The 27740-nt window shown below is 36.4% G+C and overlaps 1 protein-coding gene across 3 annotated transcripts in view; it reads left to right on the forward strand.

Moving 5' to 3' along the window:
• Nucleotides 1-27740, forward strand: part of MPP7 (MAGUK p55 scaffold protein 7) — a 166141-nt gene that overhangs the window by 74952 nt on the left and 63449 nt on the right. For all 3 annotated transcript variants that reach the window (XM_062568998.1, XM_062568997.1, XM_062568999.1), the window contains 2 exons: nt 20799-20876; nt 24416-24496. In XM_062568998.1, the coding sequence (XP_062424982.1) occupies nt 20799-20876; nt 24416-24496 (159 nt within the window). The remainder of the gene's footprint in view (nt 1-20798; nt 20877-24415; nt 24497-27740) is intronic.

A 27740-nucleotide genomic window follows, 5' to 3' on the forward strand; every position in this document is an offset into this window, starting at 1 on the left:
GCATGCAATGTAAATTAGACCAGGTCGTGAGGTCATGCTCACTAATGCTTTGATTGCATCCTGCTTTTTTCTTTTCTTCTTTTTTTTTTTCTTCTTCAAAAGAGAGGAAGGGAGAAAGGCAGAGAGAGTTCCTGATTGAAAACTATCAGGAAATCTCTTGACATCCCAATACTTGATATTTTGTATCAGTGGTTAGGTAGATGCTTATTTCTTGAAAAAACATAGAATTGCTAACCTTGTCTCTATACTCTATTTTATAATAGTAACAGTGTCAATGCACTTCCACTATCTTTGTTTCTGTTCTGTCATCTGTCATCAGGCAATTTCTGTTATCTAGCTGCTCTCCACAATTTAAAGATATGACATAGCTATAACAGCTACAGATATGATGTAGCTACAGAATGATGTTGTGTTACTGGCTCCAATATAAAAAGAAATTAACATGTTTGTTTTTATTCAAAGCTGCATGTAAAATGGATTTGTGTATTTGGATGGTTTAGCACAAAAGTCTAAAGTGCAATTATTTTTGAGGAAACTAAAATAACACTGTGTTGCAATGATCAGAAAAGGAATGCAGAAGAGTCATGTGTGTCATCCAACAAATGATGGAGGAAAGAGTGGGAATATAGCTGGGGAGAGGAAAAGCTTTTCTTAGGAAAACAAATTCGTATTTGATTAGCTTAGGTCTTATAGCTTTGACGCATGGATATAGCAGAGGAGGTTTTTCAAGCAGAGAGAGAATATTAAATCTCTCCTAAAATAGTGCAGTTTTTTATATTGTTCATATTTCTCTTTATTCCACAGCAAATATTCCACTTCAGTATTAGCGTTTCTTTATCCTCTGCAGTGAAGGTTGAAAATTACTTGTATCCATTAAAACTATAGTAATTATCTTGTTGTACTTCTTCGGGACATTTTACTGCTGACACATTTCTGTCTTTTTAAATAAAATTCAGATGCTGTCTTCATCTTTATTATAAATCTTACTTATTGGTATTAACTCATTTATTAGAATCTCTTTATTTTCATTTCCATATAGCTTGAATAAATTGTTTGTACCCTGACCCTTTTACAGCTAGCATTTTTTCTTAAAATGTAATTTATAATAGAGTAACACAATACTATGAAATAAAACAAACAAATTTTTTTCAATTTGAATTTTCTTAATTATGGACCTGTGCTGTATCATAACATGTTACACAGGAATTTAAGGAAAAATCTGACTAGTGAGCTACTTATGTTGCATACATTGTACAGACCCCACTAGATGGTGCTAATTGATAAATAAATATATAAATATAGATTTTATACATATATATATATAAACTCTAACTCAGTCAAAGGATGTATGTCCCTGTCTGTGACAAAAGTTTTCTGGGTTTTGAATGGGTTAATTCTGCATCACTGAACTGTACAGAATTGATCTCATCAGTATAAGGAACTCAGTGAAGCTGAACTGATTTGAAACTAGGACTAACTTGCATTAAGCAGAAGACTGTAAGAATGGTGTTTACTATACTAAGCAGGAATAAATCAAACTCGTCAATATTTAAATTTAGCAGCTCTGCCTGAATACAGGAAGTTAAAAAGCACAAGTCAATGCCAAGGTTTCACAGTCTGTTTGCAGAGAATCCGAGGGTTTTGTCTGTTTTCTTTGATAATATTTTAATCAGGATTTCTGTAAAATCTTAGCCATGTAGAGAATGGAGTTTGAGAATCTGTCTGACAACTGGAAGAGCAGTTTAGCAGTTATTCACATTGGACTGTTTATGTACTGAGCAGAGTTAGAAAGTTCTTTTTAGATTTCTTAAGAGAAGAGTGGAAGTTACTTACTTCTGGTAAAATGACTGGAAATTAGGTTCTGTATAATGACATAAAAGTAAAGATCTTAATTCAAACTTTTGATGAGTGTTTAAAAATACTAGTAGGAGAAAAGATTACAAAGCAATTTGTTTACAAAATGTTGCTTTGAGGCAAAAGAAAACCTTTTCATATTTATATAACTTTTCAGTTTTCTGAAGGAGTGGACAAGTCCTTCACTAAGAAAAGTATTAAATACAGACACATACTTGTTTTGCCTCTAGCATCTCAGTGAAATCTCGAACTTAGCTTTGAAAGAAGGCTTTTAGCAGTGAATATGGAACAACCTGCTGTTACTATGCAGTGCTTCTCCTCATTTTTTGCGGATTTCCGAAGGTAACTCATCTTTCAGTTATGGCTCACTTCATAACAACTTCTTCAAGTGTAGTTATTGGACAAAGTAGGACCATACAGCAGTTCATTTAAAACACGTCATGATAGCTTCTTTACTTGGAAAAATCAAAAGCTGCTTTTGATTTTCTTGAGTGCTTTGTGCTTTTTTTTTTTTTTTTTTCTTTTTTGTAATGCTGTCTCCATATTCTTGGCAAGTTACCTCTCCAGTCCTCTAACTCTGACTCTGGGAATAATTTAACATGAATTGGTATTAGCATTGGCACAGAAAGTATTGTAAATTTATGTTTAAATTCACTTTATGGCTCTTTCTTTGGTAATCAGCGTATCAGCAGTAGGAAATAATGGAATGTTGTTTTTTCTTTTTTTTTAATTTGCTGAATTAGGCAATCAAACTTGAAAGCAAATTCTTAAATGTCCAGGATTGCTGTTTTCCTTCTCTCCCAGAGAAAAGATTGCATTTGTTCGTGGGATATTTTGTACTTAGAAGGACTGCAGATAATAATAGCTTCCAATGTTAGCTTCCCTGTTGACAAGATCTTTTTGTTCTTTCCATTTTAGCATCATTCAGTGCATTTCTTTTCTATTTAGTTTATGATAAGTGGTGTCATTATTTTTCTTCTTTAAAAAGAGATCAAAATTTTGCTTTGAAATATTCAAATCCCTTTTTATTTTAACTATGAGAATAGTTAGGTCATTCTGCATTGAAGAAAGTTGATCTTCCTAAAAGAAACCTCCCTTCCTCTCAAATTCATTGAAATCTTTAAATTTAAAGACACAGCAAGAGTTCTTTTCACCTTGGGGCATATTAGAACAGTAATATTATACTAGTATTATCAAAAAAAAAAATGTGATAAATCTAGGGAAACCTTCACATTTCTTCTTCAAAAGAGAGGAAGGGAGAAAGGCAGAGAGTTCCTGATTGAAAACTATCAGGAAATCTCTTGACATCCCAATACTTGATATTTTGTATCAGTGGTTAGGTAGATGCTTATTTCTTGAAAAAACATAGAATTGCTAACCTTGTCTCTATACTCTATTTTATAATAGTAACAGTGTCAATGCACTTCCACTATCTAGCAAATTCTAGCAAATATCAAGACTCAAAGGAATTTTTCAGTTCTGCTCTGTTAGATCTAATTCAAATTATTTGAGCACATGATCTGCAAGTGACTTGTCTTTGTGGCACTACTAACATATTAAAGGAAGTCATACCTAAAAAAAAAAAAGTATTAAGACTGTATTTTAGGGGGAAAAAATGAAAGATTTCCTTAAAAAATGATTTTTGTTTGAATGTAGGGTTGAAATACTGTAGACATATCTATTCTTTCTGATCAATATAAGTTCATCAATTCTTGAATGAAATAACAGTTTTTGTCTAGTTTTGTATTTAGAATCATTGTGAAAACATCAGCTGTTTGGTGGTTGCTGTAGGGTTTATTTCCATCTGTATTAAATTACTTTCTGTTCAGTTTTACTGAGTACTGTTTCTCAACACTGAAGGGCTTCCTTTGGAAATTGCGATGTCTTGATTGCGTGCATGAAGAATTCCTTACGTAAAAGTATATTTTAAAAGTAACTTTAAAAGACATGTTGTTTATGTGAGAATTATGTCAGAGAGCATAATGGAAAAACTCTAAATAGGAGGTAAAAAAGACCACTAAGAAAAAAACAAATGGGCATGGAAAGAGGGCAACATGGGCAAGGTACTTGTACAGAAGAAAGGAGGGAAGGTATCAATATTGAAGATAGAAATCTTGGAAGAAATAAATTATCCGTACAGGTATTTTTGAGAATCCCAGTAGAGGTGAGTGTGTGTTGAAGTCTCATTCTGATTGTTTCTACTCTGATGTTTTCAGGAAGGAGGGAATAACTTTAAGTACATGTGGTAATTTAACAGGTACAGCTACTGTGACCATTAGTAAGTTAGTTAGTTAAGACTGGTTAGTACAGAGCTGGGACATAGGGTTGCGTAGGCTTCACCTGCCTGATCTCTGATCTCTGCCTGATCACGTAGCCGACGACCCCCCAACTCAACTAGCCTCTTCCTCTCGGGGAGCACAGGGATGTGAGACGGAGTGAAAGCACTCCTGGTTTTGTGATCGCTCTTTAAGGTAGGCTTGCTTCTTTAGCCTGTATTCAGAAGCGAAATGAGGAATACGTCAACGTATCAAAATTTTCTTTGTACAGTATTGCCACTTGGCATTTCCCTTTAAGCAAATCTGATCTTCGGATATTAAAGCCCATAGTCTTCTCCCCTGGACAGTCTATGAATATAATTCCTGAGTTTCTTAAATCTTAAACGAGGAGTGGCTTCCAGAATTAGGCATGGGAAGCTGACGTTATCTCCTCTTATTTTCTCGTCTGTTTATGTACTTGAAAAATAATGATACCATTTCTGCAGTCTGTCCATTACTGAGAATGCTATAATGCTGGCATGTAATGCTGGCTGTCGAAGAGAGGCAGAAGTGTAAAGGAACTGTTAACTAGCAAGGTAGCTCCAGATTGCAGAGAAGCTAGAAAAAATTTTAAGTTGATGGTTGGATTAATGCTATATAAAACAAAAGCAGTGGTCAGCTGATGGAAATGTCAGAATTGCATATGGGGAATATTGTGATGTGTTCATAAGTATCGCAGTATCTGTAGTTAAAAGGCCAAAAATTTTAAGGTTACAGTAATTTCTTTCTAATAGCTATTGTTTGAAATTTTAGTTATTTTGTGGCCATTAATTAGTCCTTATCTTCCTTTGAGATCTGATGAGGAGACTGATGCTTAGTTTCTTTGGTAATGTGCTCTGAAATCTTTTGGATGAAAATTTTATCATAATCTTCAGTATTATAACCATTTTGATTCATAATCTTTGTTTATGACTTTGATAGATTTATTGTACATGTGATGAATTTGCTAATTTTGCAGTACTATGCAGAACTATGTCCTTGGATCATTCATGCACCATGAATGTAGAAACTTAAATTATACAGAGAAAGAGAGATGTAATTTGTCTTTAATAAAAGGTTTAGTCTGTTCCTGTGTGAATGTCAAATCCTACTTATTGCCTTAATGAAGGTAAGAGAGAGAAATAAAGACATTTGTGTGAGCTCACCCAAAATCCTATGCTTCATTTAAATCTAAATCCTTCATTTAAAAAGCAGTGATTATTAAAATAATAGTAGATCCTGGAGGTGGAGGAAAGGATTGCCACTGAATAGGTGTATGTAGACAGGAGGGTGAAAAGCAAAAATTTGAAAGAGCAGTTTATGAATTAGAATTCTGAGTTCAAAGTGGCAATACTTTTTTGAGTTTTTTTTCCTTCAGGTTTTTACTAAAATCAAGGTTTGTGGGTTTTTTGTTGTTGTTGTTTTTTAAATATAGGTCAGGGTGTGCTTTTGGAGAATATGATTGTTATACTTCTATTTTAGCAATTTCACGCTGGTACTTGGTAGATTTACTGTTCAAACTTTGTTCCACTTGAAATGTTTTTATGAATGTCAGTGCATTAAGATTCTAGGGATCTTTCAGCATTTATGGATTCCAGTGTGAAGACTGCTGGTTTCAAAGGAGAAAAGGGTTGATGGTGTTGTTTCTTTTTCTAATGATAAAAATAATTTCTGTTTCAAAGACTTCATGTCCTTAGCTCAAACAAGAGGATGGCTTCATTCAAATTTGCAGTTTTTCTGATCCTCCTTCCTTTAGAAATGGGGTTAAAAGTACAGAAAAACAATTTTGGAAATACTGTACACAGTAGCCATGTAAGCTGTTTGGCTCTAAAAGGACAGGAAGATTTATTTTGGAGCACATGCAACTTGTTTGGCTTTGGTCTGAACTTCCTCTATCTATCTAGGGACCCTCTTCTTATAAGCAAAGTCATCAAAACTTTTTCTTATTACTAACAAAAAAAAGTACGTTTGAATGAAGTCTGTGAAATCTCATAATAGCAGCTTTATTTTATTGTGTAAGAAACAATGAATTCAAAGTGAAAAGTGTTTCTTATAGAAAAATAAACATTTTAAGAAACTCTGCAAGGAATAAGTGGGGCTGTAGCCAGTATTTAATCTGTTCTGCTTAACCTTGCAAAAATAAAATATATTAGTCTCAGTCATGTTACCATGTGCTTTGATATTCATTGAGACTATAATTTTCTTATTCTTGAGTCCTTTTTCTATGAGAGGGGCTAAATAAAATACACATAGATATTAAAATATAAATATATATTATATATATAAATATATATATATATATAAATATATCTAGCCTTTAAAAATGAAGAAAGAAAAAAGAGCAGCATCTCACAGTGTGAGATATTAAGGGGTTAAAGTTACAAAGAAATAGGTTAGAGTACTCTATTTGCAAATTGGAATGAATAAGGAAATGAAAAATGCATTTAATTGCTATTTTAACCTTTATCCTTCTAGTACTTTAAGATCATACTTGAATAATAATAATCAGCTGCGTAAAACCTGGATGGAGTATTGTGGATTCTGCTACCGTAGTGATGATCAGTGGACAGCAAACAAAATGTGAGGCAGCATTGAGAAAAAGTCACCTAAGGATGTATGAACAGGAGAGAGAATTTGAACTGTTCCTTCTCTTTCATTCTAGATTAAATAAGATCACTACTTAAATAGAAGTAGGAGGTAGAAATTCCAGAAAGGAGCAGCTGGACTGGTCAGATCTGGAAAACACCGTCCATGAAGGAAGATTGAAAAAGCTTGAGTGTAGCTTAAAGAGGACTTGGGGAAATACCTAAGATTTCATGTTGAAGAGGTATCACAAAGGCAAATGGAATAATTTGTTCTCCAAGACAGGATGAGAAACTAGGACATCAATTTACAGCAAAAGAAAAAGTTAGATATTAGGAAAAATTTTCTAATGGTAAATACAGTAAGGATTTTTCAGAGCAGAAATCATTAGCAAACATGAAGCTGTTTGGTACAACTGATTTCAAAATCAGTAGTTGCATGAATTTTTAAGACCCCTTGAATTCCCTCTGGCCCTTTTTTTCTGTTAGATTGCTTCCATTGTAGGATAAGCAAATGTCAATACCTGTCCTCCGACTTGTAAATCAAGCTTTTGATTAACTGCATAAATGAATTGCACTGAAGGTCGGTTTATAGGGTATGAAGCTAGAACTTCAAATGTGCTGCTGTGTGCCTAGGTGTTTTCTCTCCATTTTAAATTTTCTTGGCTAGGAACAGCATTAAAAAGGAAAAACAGTACTATAGACAGTTCCCTTAGGAATTGTTTCTGAAGCATACTTTTATCATCATCTTCCTCAGATGCCCACTGCTTATCAAGGTCAATCAAGAATGAAGGACAAAAAAAATGGAGCATGATATTAAATGATTGGTGGGGAAACTCTGAAATCACAAACCAAAAAAAGCAATGTGTAGTGAGATTTTGCTATGCAGCTGACTGCAATGTGTCTTAGTATTTTTTTTTATTTTGAGGAATTGCTGATTAGGCAATAGAGACTAGTTATTTGGCTGCAATGGAGCTCACATGGCCTAATTTTTAGCAAGGCTCTTTGTTGTCCTTAAGAACAGTACATCATATGATTTTTGCCCATTGAAAGCTGCTCTCTCTTCCCATGAGTTTGCTTTCTTTCATTCCTAGCATATTGCATTTCTGTTATTGGCTTTAGCAGAATCTGGTGTATCATAACCACATGATATTTGCAATCACTATTAACTGGGCCCTTCTGTCACGCATAGAAGCACTCCATAATCAAGTATTTTTTAAGTTCTTTTTGAATCAAAAGCAATAATTCTTGAGCACGTAAGTTGAAACTGTGATCTCTCTAGCCAGCATAGCTGATTTGCATTGTTATCACATCATTTAAAAAAAATCATTCCAGTAACTTTAGAAACTTGTAAATAATGCACCATTGTATGTTTTTTTCAAAATGTAATCTGACAAGAAAAATGCAACTAAATATGATTTCTTTTAACTCTGTTAGCATGTTTAGTAACTCGGACTATTACTGTAAACTGTGGATACGATTCTGAAAATTTATTTCTGAAACTTCGGTGCTTGTTTTAAAATTTCTGGCATTCATATGTTCAGAATATAGGTCATTCTGGATGCTAGGTAGATCCAAGACAAACCTGCATGCTTTGCAACCTTATCTTTAAGGACTGGATGGATACTCAGATGCTAGTTTACCCTCTCTTAACAATAGAGGTGTATTGCAAAGTGAGAAGATTTATTCATGAGTAGATACACACAGACGTCGCAGGAATGCTTATTTGTTTTGTTAGGTTTTGTCCTTGAAAGAGTATCTCCCACCAGAAGGTTATTTGAAGGAAAAATCATGACCAACTCTGGAGGTAGTGACTCTCCTCTAGTGCTGCCAGTCTCAATCCTACAACAATCAGTAAGAACTAACATGCTAAGCAAAAACAAACAAACAAACAAACAAAACCCAACAATTCGAGAACTCATGTTGGCAGAGAAGTCTACAGAGTAGCTGGGCTGTTACCTCTCTGTGTCGGTGTTGTTCAGGGGAACTTGTTTTTACTGCAATGTCAAGACAGAGATGGTTGGACAAACGGAATACTATTCCCAAGTAAATTTAGCACCAACTTAAAAAAAAAATTTTTTTTGAATAGTTACATAGCACTGTAAGTACTAGCTAAGTTTTAAATGAAACTATGTACAGTTATAATTTCCAAAATCATACTGTGGTATTACTGACCTCTTGCACAGTATGAGGAAATTGTAGAAAACCTGTACAAAATTAGAAATATGAGACAGCTTTTTTTTTTTTTTTTGGTAAGGTCCTTAAATGAGAAATTGCACTCTCAGATCTATCAATAACTGTAACCATTTAACTTACTTTACAGATGTTGAAGTATGTGACTTACTGGTTTAATTATTTTGACTGTGGGCAAGAGGCGGTGAAAGGGGCAGATGGGCAGGCTTCGCAATTTCATGCAGTCTGTGTCGGTGACCTGCCTTTGGTGAATGGCTCTGACCCACCATGCTTCTGCGCAGCCCTGTTCCAGCCACATCACAGCTTCCTCTGCAGTCACCTGGGGTGGCAGGCAGCAGACCCTCAGCTACCAGCTGCAGTTTACAGCAGGTCATTTGGCAAATAATGTGTTTTTAGAAGTCACTGTAACCTGAATCCCTGCTCTTGTTGGTAGCAGTGGTGGTTATTCTGATGTGACGGTGTTAATTGGTGCTGGAAGCACCAATTTTATTTCCAAGTATACGAAATAAAATAGCCTTGACTTCCCTGAACCAGCATCCAGGAAAGAAAAAGTTAGCAGCTTTCTTATGACACAGACAGCATTGCTTTAAACTTGAAACAACCACTCTCAACACATCCTTTTTGATAATCTCATAGAATCATAGAATCATTAAGGTTGGAAGGGACCTCTGGAGATCATCTAGTCCAACCTCCCTGCTCAAGCAGGGTCACCTAGAGCATGTTAGCCAGGGTTGCATCCAGATGGGCCTTGAAGATCTCCAGAGAAGGAGACTCCACAACCTCTCTGGGCAACCTGTGCCAGTGCTCCGTCACTCTCACAGGGAAGAAATTCCCCCTCACGTTCAAGCGGAGCTTCCTGTGCTTCAGTTTCTGCCCATTGTGTCTTGTCCTGTCACATGGGACAACTGAAAAGAGTTTGTCCCCGTCCCCTTGACACCCTCCCTTCAGGTACTTATACACATTGATGAGATCCCCCCTCAGTCTTCTCTTCCCCAGGCTGAAGAGGCCCAGCTCTCGCAGCCGTTCCTCATAGGGCAGATGCTCCAGCCCTCTGATCATCTTTGTAGCCCTACGCTGGACTCTCTCCAGTAGCTCCATGTCTGTCTTGTACTGGGGAGCCCAGAACTGGACGCAGTACTCGAGATGAGGCCTCCCCAGGGCTGAGTAGAGGGGCAGGATCACCTCCCTCGACCTGCTGGCAACAGTCTTCCTAAGGCACCCCAGGAGACCATTGGCCTTTCTTGGCCACAAGAGCACATTACTGGCTCATGGTGAACTTCTTGTCCTCCAGCACTCCCAGGTCCTTCTCTGCAGAGTTGCTCTCCAGAAGGTCAGCCCCCAGCTTGTACTGGTACCTAGGATTATTTTTCCCTGGATGCAGGACTCTGCACTTGCCCTTGTTGAACCTCATGAGGTTCCTCTCCGCCCAGCTCTCTAGCCTGTCCAAGTCTCTTTGAATGGCAGCACAGCCCTCAGGTGTATCAGCCACTCCTCCCAGCCTGGTATCATCAGCAAACTTGCTGAGGAGGCGCTCTTACCCCTCATCCAGGTCATCTCAGAGCAGCTTTATTTGTTGGCATATTTCAGCTAACGGACTTCCAGTACTCCTGTGACATGGAAAAGCATACGGACTGCTTCCTTTGTTGCATGGGTTCTGCTGTAGCCCAAAGGAGGAACTGAGCAGAAATTACATCCCTTCGCCTGATTAGAGCTTTCAGACCTTGTTTACAGGCTTCTTTCCAGTGATACCTAGAACGTACCCTGTCGCCCACATGAGTGCATTGAATCTTTAATGGACATACCTAGAACGTACCCTGTCGCCCACATGAGTGCATTGAATCTTTAATGGACATAGTGTTTTAAGCTGACAGAAAAATTCTGTTTTGTTCACTGTTGAGTTTCATTTCCTTTGTATGAGTGAGCTGGTTCCGTAAAGAAGTATTAAAGGAACCAGTTACTGAGTTTCCTTGGGGCTAGGAACATCTCCTTTTTTGCAGCTGTGTTAACTTTTCCTGTTATAAACCTACTCCTCCCTTTCCCAGGAAAAACAAATAAACAAACAAAAAAGCCCTTTAGCAGTAGTGGAGATAATGCCAGAGCTTAGAAGTCTGGATTTTTGTGTTTACATCAGAGCATTTGGATAGCCTGTTGGTCATTCCTGTGTTCTGGCTATTCAGTGTTTCCTGGTTCCTGGAATCTTAAAATGTTCTATATAATCTCATTGATACTGTTTGTCTTTCTTTTTGAATGCCTTAGCCCTTCAATTTCTGTAGTCTGTTTTAGTTTTGAATTATACTATTTATGTCAGACAGTCTGTAGTCTTTCTAATTTTTTTAAATGATTTCATGCTATAGTGATAAAGAAACTTCTGAAGCTTTTTTCATTTTCTTTGTTAAAGTTACCTCTAACATTATTGTTTTGAATGACTTAAGACTTCATTGACACCTAATTCTTTAGGCAGAAATATTCCATGTCATTTGCCTGCTTATGAATTCTTAAGAATGTCATGCATCTACTCTTCGGACCAAGGACTTGAGAGAATTGCTCACCTGTTGAGATGAATCATTTTGCTGTGGAAAATTGGGCCAAAATAGAGACTTCTGAATATTTGTTTTTATGTCTTCAGAGGCTTGCTTTGATATGTGTAACGTTATTCTCTGGAAGATTGTGTACATTGTGCAAGCATTTAATTTATGTTTGAGGCAATTGAATATTACTGTGGGGAATGAAATTCTCTTTACCTTTATGATAGGAAATTTAAAGCAAACTTTGAGTAGGTACCTATGATATATGCATTTTTGTTTTGTCTGTCTTTTTTGAAATAGAGTGCTAAATTTTTAGCAAAGTTCTGTGCCTCTACTTGCAATTCAAGTCAATTGGCCTGCATTGAATCTGATTTGAAAGCTGTAGGTGTTCCGAAAAAAACAGTATTCAAGATGTTGCAATGTGTATCTGATATGAGTTGGCATTTGATTTGCAACTCAATTCTCCTGCACCTCATGTGTTCATCATGACATTTTACTGCAGAGTTGTTTGTTTATTTGAATTGGCATTAACATGCCAATGCTGCAATAACAAACACTATAGGAAAGTTCAGGAAGAATTTTTACAATAACTTTGTATTCGTCCCATATTTCTGTGGTATGTAAATAGGCTTGCAGACACCCACTAAATGATGAAAATAAAGCGAAAAAATGACTAACTATTCCTGCTCCTTTTGTATGATATGGTAGGCTTCTGGGAGGAAAAAAAGAGGGGGAAATAAATGATCTTTTAATTGAAATTCTACCTCAAGTAATATAGGTATGCTCTTTCAGCACTGGTATGTAATTACAGTTTGTAAATTTTTATGGTTATTTTCACTTTTTACTCTGTAGTCCATCATTTCTTTTTCTCCTTCCAAGTAATTCATTTCACCTTGACCTACAATTATTACTCAGTTTGGGCGGTGAGCTCACTGTCTAAATCCCAGAGTAAGACTAGTGCCATTAATGAAAAAACAAACACCTAATTCTCATCTTCAAATCTCACTATGTAAGCACTGGCACTACTGATAAAATGTGCCTCTGTAGTCATGACTGTCTTGAGCTGCATTCTGGAATTATTTCTTTTGCTGCAGGTATTACAGATGCTGGACACAAAATTACAAATGAAGCTGAAACCAGCACTTGAGGCCTGATCAGTTCCTCTTTTGCTTTCTTTCCCTGTTCTCCTCATCCTTTGTGGCTTTTCAGTGTAAGCATGGTCCTCTTGATAGTAGCATCTTCCCAGTTTGTGGTGCCAGTAATGGATTTAAAGACTTCTATGCAAAGCACCATTAACAAATTCTCTGTGTAAGAGAGTCTTTGATTGTGCATCCATGCAAGTGAGCAAGCCAATTGATCTGGAAGTTGCATGCTTTTTTCCCAGTGCTTTGATTTCAGGTACTCTGTTTACCGACATGCTGTGCAGTATGTACCAAAGAGAGCAGCTCGGGGAGATGTTCTCTCAACTGTTGTAGACTGTCTACAACAATATGCTTAATGCTTGTCTTCTAGACATGTCTTGATGCTTATATTGGAATGTGTTTGTATTGGCATTCTAGTTCAGGTCAGAAGTGCACTTTTGACAGAAATTTCCCATCATCTCAATTTAAGGTGCTTTGGTTTGCATCAGCAAGCTGCGTGAGCTAGATTCCTTTCTGGTGAAACTACTGCAGGACCTGAGCTGTTAAGAGGTGTTCAGCAGACTAGACTAGGCTAGTCCAGAGTGAAGTCCCAGAAATGTGTGCAGTGTGGTGATTAGGTCCTCAGCACCAGTCATTCTGTCCTGCTGCTTCCTAATCTAGATGTAGCCAATGTTGTGTATTTTCACACATGCACATGATTAGCCAAATGTTGCAGGAACCTTGTTTCCATAATGAGAGATAACTCACTCCCAGATAAGATAAGGGATTACTTATATAACTAGTAAGAGGATATAAGCCTCTGATACTTCTCAGAAGGTGATGCACTCTCTTCCAGAATTAGTCTGCCTTGAATTGACTCGTGTGTGTGTGTGTGCACGCGTGTGTGTGACTACTAAGATCAATATAAGCATATGGGCAGGGTAAGAGGTGGAAACAAAAAAACAGAAACAAGGAAGAGGAAGCAAGGAAGATGAAAAAATACTTCTGAGCTGGAAATGAGAAGGGGAAGACAGGACAGAAAGACAAAGTTTATGTCATGATATAGAGAAGTAACAGAATGAGAAGGATGTAAAAATGAAAGACAGAAATATTAATGTTCTATTTACATTCCATAACATTATTTTGCCAAAATAGGCTTGTATCTCTGTTTGTTTGTTTGCTTGTTTTTGCTTTGATATACAAAACATTTAAAACCTGTTAATCGTAGGAGTTTTCTACGTCATTATTACAGCTCACTGGCACTGGAGGGAAAACATTTTTTTAGAGCAGCTACAGGAAACTTTATTTTAAAATTGCTGACAATCACTTTTAGTATCTCCTTTCAAAACATTATGTTCTTATGTGGAGCAGTAGATACAACAACAGTTAAATAATATATTTCTTCCAATCAGAAAAAGGAGAGAACTTGCCTGACATGCTACATTTCTTGTGTGGAATCAGCTTATAGGAGAATGGACCTTTTTGGAGCTTTTCGTTAGAGGTTTTCTTTTAAGTTGTCCAGAAATTTTGTAGGTGAAGAACTTCCTATCTGATTGCTAATAATCTTGGGCTGTAATATTTAGATAAGCTGCCATTTCCAGAGCTGGGTATGTCGTTTGTAGCTTCTTTGAATTTAATTTGTCATCCTTTAGAGCCTTTCAGATAAGTTATGCTCAAACAACTGTATTGGAACTTAGTAAAATTACTCTTCTATTAAGCTGGGGTACTGGAAACAGTTTTTCTGTTTTCTAAGTTTTCTAAAAATTCTGTGTACATACTTACTTCCCTCTCCTGCACTGTTTTGAGCCAAGGGATACTGGAACTGTACCTGGAGCTTATGAAATCTGAAAGGAGAAAGGAGGTTTATTTGGTAAGATTCTTTCCTCAAGGTATTAGTTTGTTTGACAAAAAAAAAGGCTCCTTGTGCATTTTAAAATAGTCCATGCTAGGGACACTGAGGAAAATGTATTTCTGCTCTGCTATTTTTTTTTTAATAGAAAACTTAATTCAATCTCTCTGGGAAAATCCAGGCACAATTTCCCTTGCCTACAAATGTGCCAAAATGGTATAAATTTGCAAATGATTATTTTCCCCTCTTGCGGCCTCTCTCAAAAGTAGATTGTCAGGTTTTGCAGAGCCTGGTAAGTTTACCCAAAGAACCCTACAGTGAAAAAGATAGGTGGTCATTAAATAAAATCAAAACCCCAAACCCCAGTAACTTAGCCTTCTATTCCACAGAACAACTTTGTGTGTTTTATTTATAATACATTACTCTTGTTTTAACAGACTGAATCTCATCTGTGAAGAGGCTTCCAGGGTTCCAGCTTTATACTTAAATGCCAGAAGAACTTAAAACAGATGTACAGTATTTTCTAGGATTTTTAAGCATGCTAAAGTCCTAGGCTCTCCATGGGTTTCTACTAAAGAGATGACAATGGATCAATGTTACTGGACTTCCAGTATAGCCACAAAATAAAAGCTAGACCTTTCTCATTAAATGTGATTCTTTAAAATATATCTCACATAAATGGTTGAAAACATGAAATATTTCATCTTAAACAGGTCAATGTTCTCCCTCCTGCTGTTTTGAATGTACTGTTGTACTTCTTTCAAAGTGCTTCAGGATTATTTTCATTTCTCTTACAGTTTAATCTCATAGAGTGAGATTTACAAAGGTGCAAAGTACTTGCACCACCTTATTTTGTGTTGATCTAGGTGTTTACATTTAAAATTCTCGTTGTATGAGAATTCAGTTTTGGAAATAAAATATTAGTTGTGAATACATGAGTATGAGTTACACATTTCAGATTTGAGAAAATAATTAGCTAACCTGGTGATACTGCTGAAAGGCAGCATGTGGAGAAGTTGCCAAAATGTTTGACAGTGTTCATGGCAGTTTTTCTAAAGTTGGTAGTTGTAACAGGATCATTCATCACATTGAAGTCTTGGAAATTCAAAGGCAAAGTAACCACATGAAATTGTCAGTGCTGTGTATCATCCTTGAAAGGTTAGAGAGAACAGAGACATCTCCAGGCACAAGGGAAAGGCAAATGCTGTGCAGATCTTCAAAGAAGACCAAAAGGATGATCTAGGCCTAGTACTAGAGGCCAGTGAGTCTTGGTTTGGTCTCTGGGAAAATCATGGAGCAAATTTTCCTGGAACACATTTCTGGGCACGTGGAAAGGAGGAGATGATTGGGAATGGTCAGCATAGATTTAGTAACGATTTACAATAGCCTGATCAATTAGAAGGCATGATTGCCTTCTGCGATAAAATACCTGGATGCGTGGATGAGAGTAAAGCAGTGGATGCCATTTATCTTGACATTAACAAGGCTTTTGAGACTCTCCCATAGTATTCTTTTATCCAAGTTGGACATTACAGTCTGGATAGGTAAAATGCTGGTTGGATGGTCAGTCTGTACTTTACTATACTCTACATATTCAAAGTAAAATATTCCGTCTTCTAATAAGTTATGGTAGGATGATCATTCCCTGTAGCATATTATCCAGCAGAGGAATGGATTATTTAAGCAGATATCAAACTGTAGACTGTATAGCAAAAATAGTATTTTTCCCTTTAGTATTCAGACCTTTGAGAAAGAATTTAGAAATTTTGTCATTTTGGAATAGAAACACTACTAGGGTGTTTTGTGTATGAGGGTTAAAAAACAGAAAAATGCAGTAATCCTCTTGAAAATTAAGCATAAATATTAGAAGATAGCTTTGGACCAAAACTGAATATCTCAGGGGATATCAAAGTAAAGTCTAGTCAGAGCCAAACCTGTTGCTTGTAATCAGTTCTTCACTCAGGTTTTTAAGCTCCTGTTGGATAAATTGAGCTACCTTGTTAAGGTTTGCCTCTATTTTATGAAGATGAAAAGTCTGCATGAAGAATGCATGAGACTTAATACTAAACTCTAATAGTTGTAGAAGGGGAGGAGGATTTAGGGAAGCAATCCTTCATTCTGATCCCTTTTCAGTATGAAACTGATTCACTCTGACTAGACCTTTTTTTCAGGAATAATTCGTTTAAGACCATTTTCTGATGTATGTTTATTTTACAGGGTTCCTCACAAAGTGACAACATTTAGCCAAGATATATGAGCTTTACTGGATCCACCAGCTATTATTGTGTGGCTAGACCATTTCCAATAGCCAAGGAAGTTCAGGTTTCTTATTGTTGCATCTCACTGCATAGTGTGGTCACGCTTGCAGATGGTGTAATAACACTACCTTTCTGAAGATGCAGAAAACAAGAAAGGGGTTAAGAGAAGTAAAAATGTTTCATTATGGATTATATCAATACTCATAGATCGTTCTGATGGGTGAAGTGAGGATATGCAGTCTTTCCAGGAGTCTCTCTACTTGTTTCACTTTGATTTTAGGGTGGTTTTAATCTTGAGGGTGAATCTTGAGTCTGCCTGTCTTGTTTTCTCTACCTGAAAATATGGCAGGTCCACTGGCTCCCACCTTAACAGCAGGTAAGGGCACAGAAAAGAGGTTTCTATGTTAATAAGTCATCTGTTAATGGTTGACTTTAGTCACCCCCTTGACATTTCATAGCCTTTGAGTTTTCGTAAATGTGATATAGGTGGAAAAACAATCAGAACAATTCTAATTGTTACCTATAAAGGGCTTAAAGTAATTAAGGTTGTTGTATAAGTGATTTGCCCTTATTACTGCAGTCATTTATGGGGTTGCACTTAACAGGGAATATAATTTTTAAACACAAGGAAATGTGGGTTCTCCTGTCATCTTCTTTCCTACTTCACCACATTCCTATAGTATTCAGTACATTAATTTTTTTGTTCAAAAAATAAGTGAGGAATGCAGCCCACACAGTCCTTAATTCCTTCAAAAATTTTACAATAAGATCAAGCATGAAGAATTAAAAAAAAAAAAAAAAGACAGCATGTATAAGTTACAGCCTCAACTTACAGCTTTTTAACTGCAGAGTTGTTTGAACTGGACATTTACTTAAGAAAACATCAGAATATTAAATATTAAAAATTTTAACTACCTCTTTGTAACTAGCCAAAGATACTTTTTAGGATATTAAAATACAGACTGTCATTCTGAAGTATTTTAAAAATGTATTTGATTTGAACAGGGCCCACTTGAATGCTATGCCTAAATACTATTTCAGGGTTTACTTATAGAATTTGCTAGTTGTTTGAAAAAACATGAATATATTTTTGCCTCACTGGAGTTTTTTGCTTTCTCAGTTAAGTTGCACAAAATCTGCCATCTTACTGAATTCAGGAACCTATTATATATGTGCTGCACACAATACAAATACATCAGTTACCCAGAAGTTATAAGTAAGCACTATCTGTAGGAGAGCAGTAGGAAGTAATATTTTTATATGTATGGTAGTTTTATACTTGACATGAATGGTAATCCTTGTTTTGTGAGTTTATTGCAGCTTCGTGTGTAGACCAGTGCTTTCTGATTTGCTTATAACTCCCTTAAATTGTAATAAGATGAAAGATATATATTGCAGTATGAAGATCGAATTAACAGTAAAAAAAAAAAAAAAAACAAAAAACAAAAAAAACCCCAAAAAACTAAAGTGATTTAACAAACAAGGTAAAATTTTTAGTGTCTGTAAAGTTGTAGTGTCCGTTGCCATAGAGCATGCAGTATTTATTGGTAGTATCAGTCATACTGCCACTAGAGTAAATGAATAGAACTTCCACCTTGATGTAGCAACACCTAATGCCCAGCACTATCTACTACTAATAATTAAATTTTCTTGCTTATTTGATTAGCTTCCATTGTAAGCTTAAGATTTGTTTTGTCAGTTATTCTCTACAACTCATCCATAGTCTAATAAAATTGTAATGATTTTCCTTGAATGTTTCAATGAATTCTAATATCCACTGGTAGGAAAATAAAATCTGCTTGTTACAGGCAGTGCCAATAACCAGTTAAAGTTAAATGATATCTTCTATTCCTATTTTTGTTGCATGAATTTACAATTCTGTAACATTTTTTTCTAAGATGGGTGACTAACAGAAGAATGTCTTGGCTTTCTTTCTCCTTTTCTAATTTCAGTGGTGAAGGCACTTGCTGGCTGTCCAGGATAAAAACAGCTCCATTGGAAGTAGCTCTTTTATTTTCTTGAGAATATAGGAGGTGGCCATGGGCAACTGCTTTTAAGCTCAGAGCTGACTGAAGTTCAGCCTGGAGAGAATCAGGATGTTGGCTGAAGCGATAAAAAAATGATGGACTTGAGGCGTTCTGATTTATTAAGCCTTTTAGAAATTCAAGTTCACAGTCTAAGTAAACCATGAATTTTGGCTAAACTAAGGAAGCTGTAGCTGCTTGTTTTGTTTAGTTTCTGTACTTTGTAAGCTAGAAATATGAACTTTTCCAGTCATTTATGCTTTTGGTCACATCTAATTTGAATTACTCTTATTTTTTTCTGAATAAGTGAGGTCTACCTAAGCTATGTTTACAGATAGAATTCAAACTCATGTTCTAAATACAAGTACAGTTCAGAAGAAATCATTTTATGGAATGTAACTTAGTAACTGTACAACTGTTTTGTCTTCGTGGTGCATCTTGACATTTCAGAACTGTCATGTCCTTTAACAAATCACTTACAGAAGTAATCGTAGTCAATTCCCTCATCATCTCTATAAATTTGCTAAGACTTAGATCCTGTTATGCCACATTACATTAACAGGGTATCAAATGGCCTTTACTTCGAAGAACCTACAGACGTGAATTGAGCAGGCGTTATGAGACTTAGTAGAAAGAACAATAAAAATGGCAAGCATCATTTACAAAGCATTATTTTCTTCGGTACATGTAGCTGCTAGGAGTTAAGTATGAATTCAAAAGAAGAGGATGGGGAGAAGAATGAGAGAGCCCTGGGAAGTGAGAGGACCAAGTAAAAGGAAGCAGAAGAAAAGGAAATGTGAAGGGGCGGGGGGGGGGGGGGGGGATCTGGGGGGAACAAGTCAGTGCAAAACAAGACAATCCAGTTAGTTCACAATATTTTCTGAATGTGGAAGGATCACTGGTTTGGTGGCTCTTTCCAGCTGTCCTTCCAGCCTGGAAGTCTATCCCATTCCTCATGATAGGCATCCCCTGGTGGGGCACCAGGGGGGGATAAGGTAGTGTGGGGGTTCCTGTACCCGAGTTAGGCACGAGGGGATCCCCAGCAGAGCTCGGAGCCCAGTGGCCTCTGCCAGACCTTGCCTTCCCCTGCTTGCCAAGTGCACAAGTGTCTGTTTTGGCTGCTTCTGCAACTCCTCCAACCATCTGGAGCCCATGTCTGTTTCAGAGCAGAGGAACTGAAGTAGTAATCTAAGAATGAAGTGTATTTGCATTGATTCAGATATGCTTTTCAGGGTATTTTTTTAAATCTATTTTTAATTAATATTTGCATATGTTTGTATCTTGAGGAAAATAATGTAAATAAAATGGAAAGTTCAATTGATTGCTTTATGCCATTCTGAAGTAATCTTTAAGAAACTTGTTAGGGGCTTTAAAATATTTTGGATATTTTAAGCTTTAACCCTGGAAAAATCTCGAATTTCAAATGCATGATTTGTGGAAGAGGAAAGAGATTGGCTATTTAAATGATAGTATATCCTTTCTCCCTTTGAAAGAACCAAAGCACACTGCATTTTTAATTTTGATGAGTCTAAATTAAAAACTTTAAAAGTTCCTAAATGACTTTAATTTGCTGCAGTACTGCCTTTTTCCTTCAGATGTGTTAGAATTCATATTAGCACTGCTTTGCCCTTCTTTCTGAATTATTTTAATGACGGCAGCCCCTCCACCAAGCTGTCTGTCAAGATGTGGGTGGCAGGCTATTATTACACTTCATAAATCATCATTTACAGGGTTTTTTATATCCATCTTGGGGATAAACACTTTATGCTTTGTGTTTTCAGCAGCAATATAAAATGTAATTGATACTTAAAGCAATATGTTAGAAATACGGACATAGAAAGCCAGGGGAGAAAAATCACAAATGTTTAGTTTTTCTGTGGGTTGGTCTACATACTGAGCATTTTTTCCATCTGATTTCATATTCTTAGCACTTCAACAGAGGATGATGATGAATTGCATTTACATGATTGCTGCCTGTAGGTTACTATAAGGATGTTTCTTTAGTTGCAGACACTCAGCAGATCAGTTAACTCAGAGTTATTTGTAATGTTTCTCTTGCTGCTAAATAAACTTGCCATTCTGTGCTATTGTTTTCTAGATTCATGAAAAACTACATTACTATGAAAAACAGAATCCTGTGCCCATACTCCATGGTGCAGCAGCCTTGGCAGATGATGTAAGTGTCCCCTGCTGAGATCACTGGTACCAAGTCTCCCAAAAAACTGCCAGCAGAACTCCTCATAGTGCAAACATATGAATGTAATCCTCTGAGCTGAAATCATAAGAAGCTGCAAATGTTTCCAGAGGTGCTGTCATCACTGGGCTTGTTGCTGATATTACTTTGATATTTATTCGCTTGCCTGTTATAAAAACATTGCATCTAGATAGCCTCTTGTTCTGCTTTGGTAACTACGTAATAGAAATTACAGGTTGGAACTCTACTGGGAGGGAAAGAGCTGTCGACTATTAGTGTTTTGAGAAAGTCACAGACAAGAGGAATGCCTTGGAAAAATAAAGACAAATGAGATAGCTGTACTGCTGACAGAACATGAAAAATGACAGATAATACTACAGAAATGAGGCATATGAAATGCCTAGGAAGAAGGGTTGTTTAAAAAAAAGGTATATATTTAAGAAAAAGTACAGTAGTGATTTATGGATATTGGAGCTTTCCAAATTACCTTCGTAACCAAAAGATAAATTGTAGAAGTGGTCGGCATTGATGGAGTAGTTAATTTCCTGTTACTATAATTTTTATTTTAAAGAAAAAAAAAATCCAACCTGCCATTTCTTGCTATTTGGTTAATTCTAGGATTCAGATGAATTGTGCACACACCTGTATAAACTATGGCTGAACTTGAGGTAGGCCAGGACAGAGAAATGTTTAATAAACTGTGGTTTAGGTGAAATCCAGAAGTCTCTTGCAATTGATGATCTCAGGTTGTATTTTAGAAAAGGCAATATGTATTGGGATCCGTTTCAAATACGGCATATTTGAAACTTGTCATATTTTATAGATGTTTTAAAAGCTTAACTTTTTTTTTTTTTTACTTAATTAATACCCTTTGATTTTTAAATTAGACAATTGGTTAAATGTTGTGAATTGAGCATGCCAACAGCCTAAAGAAACACTAAATTAAATATATTTGAAGTCTATGTAAAAAAGGATATATAGTAATTTAATAACATTTCAGTGGGAGGAAATCTATATCCTATGACATACCAAATATAATAATGCATTAGCTTTGACATTAGGCATATATCAGTAATATTTTTATAACCTTCAAGTAGCTTTGAATAACGTTAATAGTAATTTTGAAAATTAGAAAGCTAGTTGAAATTCTCTGCATTATGTTCCTGGTGACATATTAATAATCCTTGTTAACATTTGTGTTACTGTTCTCTGGGCTAAAATTCATAATAAGAATCTGTTTCTTATTTTTGGATGCAAAACTTAGTTTTTGATATTTTCAGAAATGCTGAGCAACTTCCTTCTTTGTTCTGCCCCATTGAAAATGATGGTGTTGGAAACTCCCAAATTAAAGTACTCTGTCACTCTTCAGTTATGAGAGGTCGGGGGGGTTTACCTGTGAATATATTTTAGTAGTATTTTTTAACTGTATGTATGCTAAGACATGAATGTCTTGTAGACATCTGCCTACTTTATATGCCCACCTTCTTTTTAAAGATCCTCTTGCTGGTACTTCATTTTTGCATGTATGTAGTGAAATAGCTGGTTTTATGGGCAGCATCCTATAAAGTGGAGTATCCTCTGGCAGCTGAAGTCAGGCTACATGTTGCAGGATTTTGTATATTTTTGATAGTTACTAGCCAACTTCAGGCTAGTAAGTTGATTTATGTACAATATTTTTTGTAGCTTAAGACGCATGGAGTTTTAGAATTAAAGTGCTATTCAATGTTTGGCACATTTGTCTGACTAGTTGTCAAGTTCAGGGATTTAAGAGCATGTTAATGATATAACACACACTTTTATTTCAATATGCTTTAAATTAACTGTTTTACAGTTAAACAAACAAGGAAGTATTTTTATTAACAAGTGCTTATTTCCTGTTTGATTTAAAGCCTATATTTGGGGTGCTGCTAACATGACTAAAAACTGTTTTAAGAGTATGTTTTTATTCTTGTGTTCAGTATTAATTTTTAAAGCAATTTTAGAGATAACAATTGGAAAATTTTCATGTTCCTAGTTTCCTTCCCTTCTCTCTTCTGACCCCCAATGACTTTTAAACTGAATTTTCCATGAGAGAATCTGTTGGCCTCTTATTCTGGAGCAGCGGTGTCTTGTGTAGAACTCCTGGTTTGGTGCAAACCACACAAACATCTCCTGCAGTATAGCTATACTTTCAGTCAGATTACCTTGACCTCTGGTTTTATGTACATCAGATATTTTCTACAGACCTTTCCTACAGAGATTTTTTCTAATCCTACTATATCAATGTAGGAAGATTGTTAAGTTTAGCATTGATGTGTTTGATAAGCAGTTTTGTCTTATGAGTTACAGGGAATGTGGATGATAAATTTTTATTTTCAGTTCTGTTAACTGTGTTAATTTGAACAAAATGTATTCAAAATGTGTTTGGTGTTGTTACCGTTGCTTCTATAATTGTATATTATGCATAATTTATGCAAAATATGCTTATATACCAGTTTATTTTTGGAAATCATAATTTGTAAAAAAAATGAAAGTAAGAATTTAAAATTAAGCTAGATGAATAAAATTGCTTGCTCCAAATTACCGGTCTCTCTCTGAGAAATTTTTGTGGTATTAATTTAATGCAAAGAAAATAAGTGATTATCCGAAATCAAAATTTGGATTATGAGCTATGTCACTTCAGAATGTTAAACTATAGTTCAGTGTCATGAAATACGTTTTAGCTTTTACTTCTTCTGGAAAAATAGTTGAAGTCTGAAACCATATAGTAAAATATGCCTCTTGAGTCCAAATTAGTTGAGAATATAGTGATAAGAAAAACTCAAGACATGAGCCAGCTAGCCATGGGATTAAATGTTAGCCTGCTGCTCTGTTTTTCAGCAAACCAGAGTTTTGTAGGGCAACCAAACATAAGTTACTGATCTTGTTGTTAGGACATACTTTGTGCATTTTGGGGGCTTGAATAGCTGATGATCTGCTATAAACCATATTATGATTAACCTGATCTACATTTAACAAGCTGCTTCCAGTGTATGTGTAAACATAATAAAAGGTTCAGATTGCTTGCACTGTAGGGGCACTTTGCTTTCTTATCCCAGTCCTAAACAGCACAGCTACTGTGGGTTTTTGGAAGCAGTGTGGATTTCACCACCTCATTCAGAAGCTGTTTTTTATAGACAGTGTCAAAGTTTGATCCAGTCATTTTTACAAGCAGTCCTTTGTCTGCACGCAAAGGACCGTTCACTTAAATGAAGTGCTGGGATTTGCCCTCGTTGCTATAAATCAGAATGTGATCTGGCTCCACTGTTGCCAGAAATGATTACTTGTGTTAAACTGAGCCGAAAGGCCTGGCTTAAATCTAGTCCACTGAGGGCCAGAAAAAGAAGCACAGTGATTGATGGTGTTTTTCTTCATGCTGGCTTCTGTTTTAACACACTGGAAAGTAATAACCTTGAACAAGATAGATTCTCGGTTGTCACTGATGCACTGGATACTACAATGCTTTCCTAATGCTCTTTGTGTCAATTCAATCTCCCGCACAGCTGGCTGAGGAGCTGCAGAGCAAGCCCCTGAACAGTGAGATCAGAGAGCTGTTGAAGCTACTGGCCAAACCCAATCTCAAGGTGAGGCTGCATTGCACCTGCAGAGCGCATACCGCATGCGTGTGTGCATCTGCTTTCTAAGGCTGCACGGTTTTCTGTCTGCTTCAGTGAATACGTATGTTTTTAACAAGAGACACAATATTGATAGGAAATATCTGCTGCAGAGAAGCACATCTAATGTTGCCAGTAAGTTATTATGCTGTGACTGATATTTATAAAAGTAATTCCATAGAAAGCTGATGTATATTTACAGTGGATATTCCAAAAGGTAGATATTTGACTTCTTTTTTCTTTTGCTAATTTTTACTACGTGTTTTTCATAAATTTATTTTAAATGTCTTTTTACTAAAAAGACTTAAATCGTAATGTCAATTTAATTGCAAATTACATGCCCTGTGCATAAGTAACATGACCTTATACTTGGAACAGTGTTCCTAACAAATGTAATTTTCAAAAAATTCTCATTTTAAAAAACTATTCCACAAAACTTTAGGGTTCTCTGTAGTGAATTTTGGGAACTTGACACCTTTTCTTTGACAGTAGAGTCCAGAACTGGTTGGAAGGGACCTTGGGAGGGCATCTAGTCCAATATGCTGCTCAAAGCAGGCCAGGTTGCTCAGGGATTTGTCCAATCAGGGCTTGAAAATACCCGAGACCAGGCGCTCCACACTGGCTCAGGGCGGCCTGTTCCAATTCCTGATTATCCTCATAGAGAAAATTGTTTCCTGATGCCCAGCGAGAGCCTCCCCTGTGTATTGTTGTTAAAGCATACTATCACGTTATTTCTCCACTCTAACAGAGAATTCAGGCATGAAGTGCTTTGGGTGCATATCGCAACAATAACTAAATGCAGCAACTAATAAGTTTAGAGAAAAATTTTGGTGTTGGGAAGAGGAGGAATAGTATTTTTTGAGACAGTTGGTTCCTTATAGTCCCTCCAACAGTGATTCATAACCTGAGATACTATGGTATCTTCAAAGTTTTAAAAATTTTTAAATGTAGAGCAAGAATGTCTCTTATTTTAAAGGTTTTTGCACATTGATTATTTCACAGTTCCCAAAGTAAAATACTGTTTTTCTCTGAAGTGATAAGCAGAGGAGAGAATTTTCTCACTTTTTAGCCATACGCCATTACAAGAGAAAATATTGATCTCTCTCACATTGCAGAGATCCTAGGCTTCACTGTAGATACTTCCTTACTGATCACGTCTGTTTTACAGATTGAGTCAAAGACTGCTCATTTGCCACAGCTGCCTCTGCCTCTCTCTGCCTACCTTTCTCTCTCCCCCTTTCTCTGTCTCCCTCTCTTTTGACTTGTGTTCTCTTTCTTCTCTCTATTTCATTCTGTCTGTCTGTCTGTCTCTGTCTGTCTCTGTCTCCCCCGTTGCTGTCTCTTTCTCTTTCTCACTGTATCTCTCGTGCTCTCTGGATCTCACTCGCCATCTCTGTGTGTCTCTATCTCGCTGTTTTACTCTTGGCTGCTGTTTCACTCTCACTGTCTTTCTCTTAACAAGTAAAATGTATGGTGGTAGTCGTAGTAGGATTTGGGGAAAGGAAGCATATTTCCCTCGGTGTGGTTAGTGTGCTTGAACACGTGTATTAACTTAGCTGTGGATCTTTCTTGCCTGCAGGAGAAGGAAACTGCAAGCTATAGTGTGCTGAGCTCTTTGCATGGCCAGACTGGCTAATCCTGCATAACACATGCATGTGTCCATTCCCTGTACTGCTTGTAAAAGTCTGTGTGTGTTAGGGTAAAGAACTGCCTGTATGCCTGTTATTTTTGCCCTTTTGCCTGTATCTTCTCCACCCACCATCTCATAGCAAACATGACTGGGAAAGATGGTAAATATCACTTCTCCCTCCATCATGTTGGCAAGGCAAGAGTACTGCAGTCGTGGGCTGTTTACTTTGAATTCTTCTACTGCTTTCCTTCACCCTTTCTAGGGCAAAAAGGAAAAGGAAAGAAGGAAGGAGTGGGGACTTAGTTTCTCCAGCTCCTTCCCAGAGATTTCTTGAGTCTGGGCTGTGTCTGAGCTTATGCAGTGCATTACCTAAGATTTTCTGGCCCTTCTGTATCATACTGATACTTGAAACAAGTTTATTTGTTTTATCCTTCTGTCTACATTCCTGGGGCAAAATGATGTCTAAAGCAACTCTTCCTCACATATATGAAATTACTTAGGATAACTGATAGTCTTTTCCAATAATGTTGCATAGGCTTCTTCTACAAATTTTGTATGCTTTGATTTGGGATTGACTTAAGCTAGCTGCTTGTTATTCCACTAGGAAAAGTTCCCTCTCCCGATCTGGCTTCAAGTATAGTGTCAGCTGGAGACAGCAAGCATACTTGCACTTTCTTCCAGCTCTACTGTAATACATTCATGGTGAGGTGAAAGATCACTAGGATATATTTACTGAATTACAGTTGTGTAAAGGGACAGGTGTTGGAATGTAATTATAGATTGATAGACTCGGTTAATGTGTAAAAAAGGAATGAGTAACTCAGGTTTCCAGCAACAGCATTATTAGGCGAATAGTTACATATTTTCCTTTTATGTTACAAAATTGTTTTGTTACATACATATCTGCATCTGATGCATACAGTTTTGGCAATTTGTCACATATATCCATTTGCATCTGATATATAAAGCTTTGACAAGTTCCTGTTACTCTATGTTTTTCATCCACAAAAGAATGTTTTAAACAAGAAAGTAGTTTTTCTGAGACAGTTATATTCAACAGAGCTGAGATTTTCAAAATGTGCTAGAACTTATTCCAAGCTTTGGCCAGGTGCATTTTCATCATGTTTTATCTCATCTAATTAAAACAGAACCTGGAATTAGAACAAAACACTTAGTTCCAGGAAGAAATCAAGTGGGTTTGTATATCTGTGTGTAAGGTATTGCATTTGCGTTACAGATTAAAAACATAACTGTGGAGTCCCATGAACACAGGCCAACAACATCTATTGTTTTTAATTCCAATGTTGAGTAAAGATTTGTGATTTACAGTCTGTAATCTTGTTACACTTCAGAAAGACAGCAACAAGTAGAACAGTATTTCCGTACCTTAGTGTCTGAATCTAGCTGGATGCAGTGTTTAAATTTTAAGCAGGCCAGGAGTTAACACTTTGAAAGGCATCTCATTATCTCTCATTCAGAAAACGTAAGTACAGCATATATCTTCAAGTCTGTTGTGTTGTAACTGCAAACGTACAATTAAATGTTTACAATTAAATGAGGAAGATAACAATTAATCTGTTTGCA

This window comes from Rhea pennata, chromosome 2 (assembly GCF_028389875.1).
Source record: "Rhea pennata isolate bPtePen1 chromosome 2, bPtePen1.pri, whole genome shotgun sequence".
Lineage (NCBI taxonomy): Eukaryota > Metazoa > Chordata > Aves > Rheiformes > Rheidae > Rhea > Rhea pennata.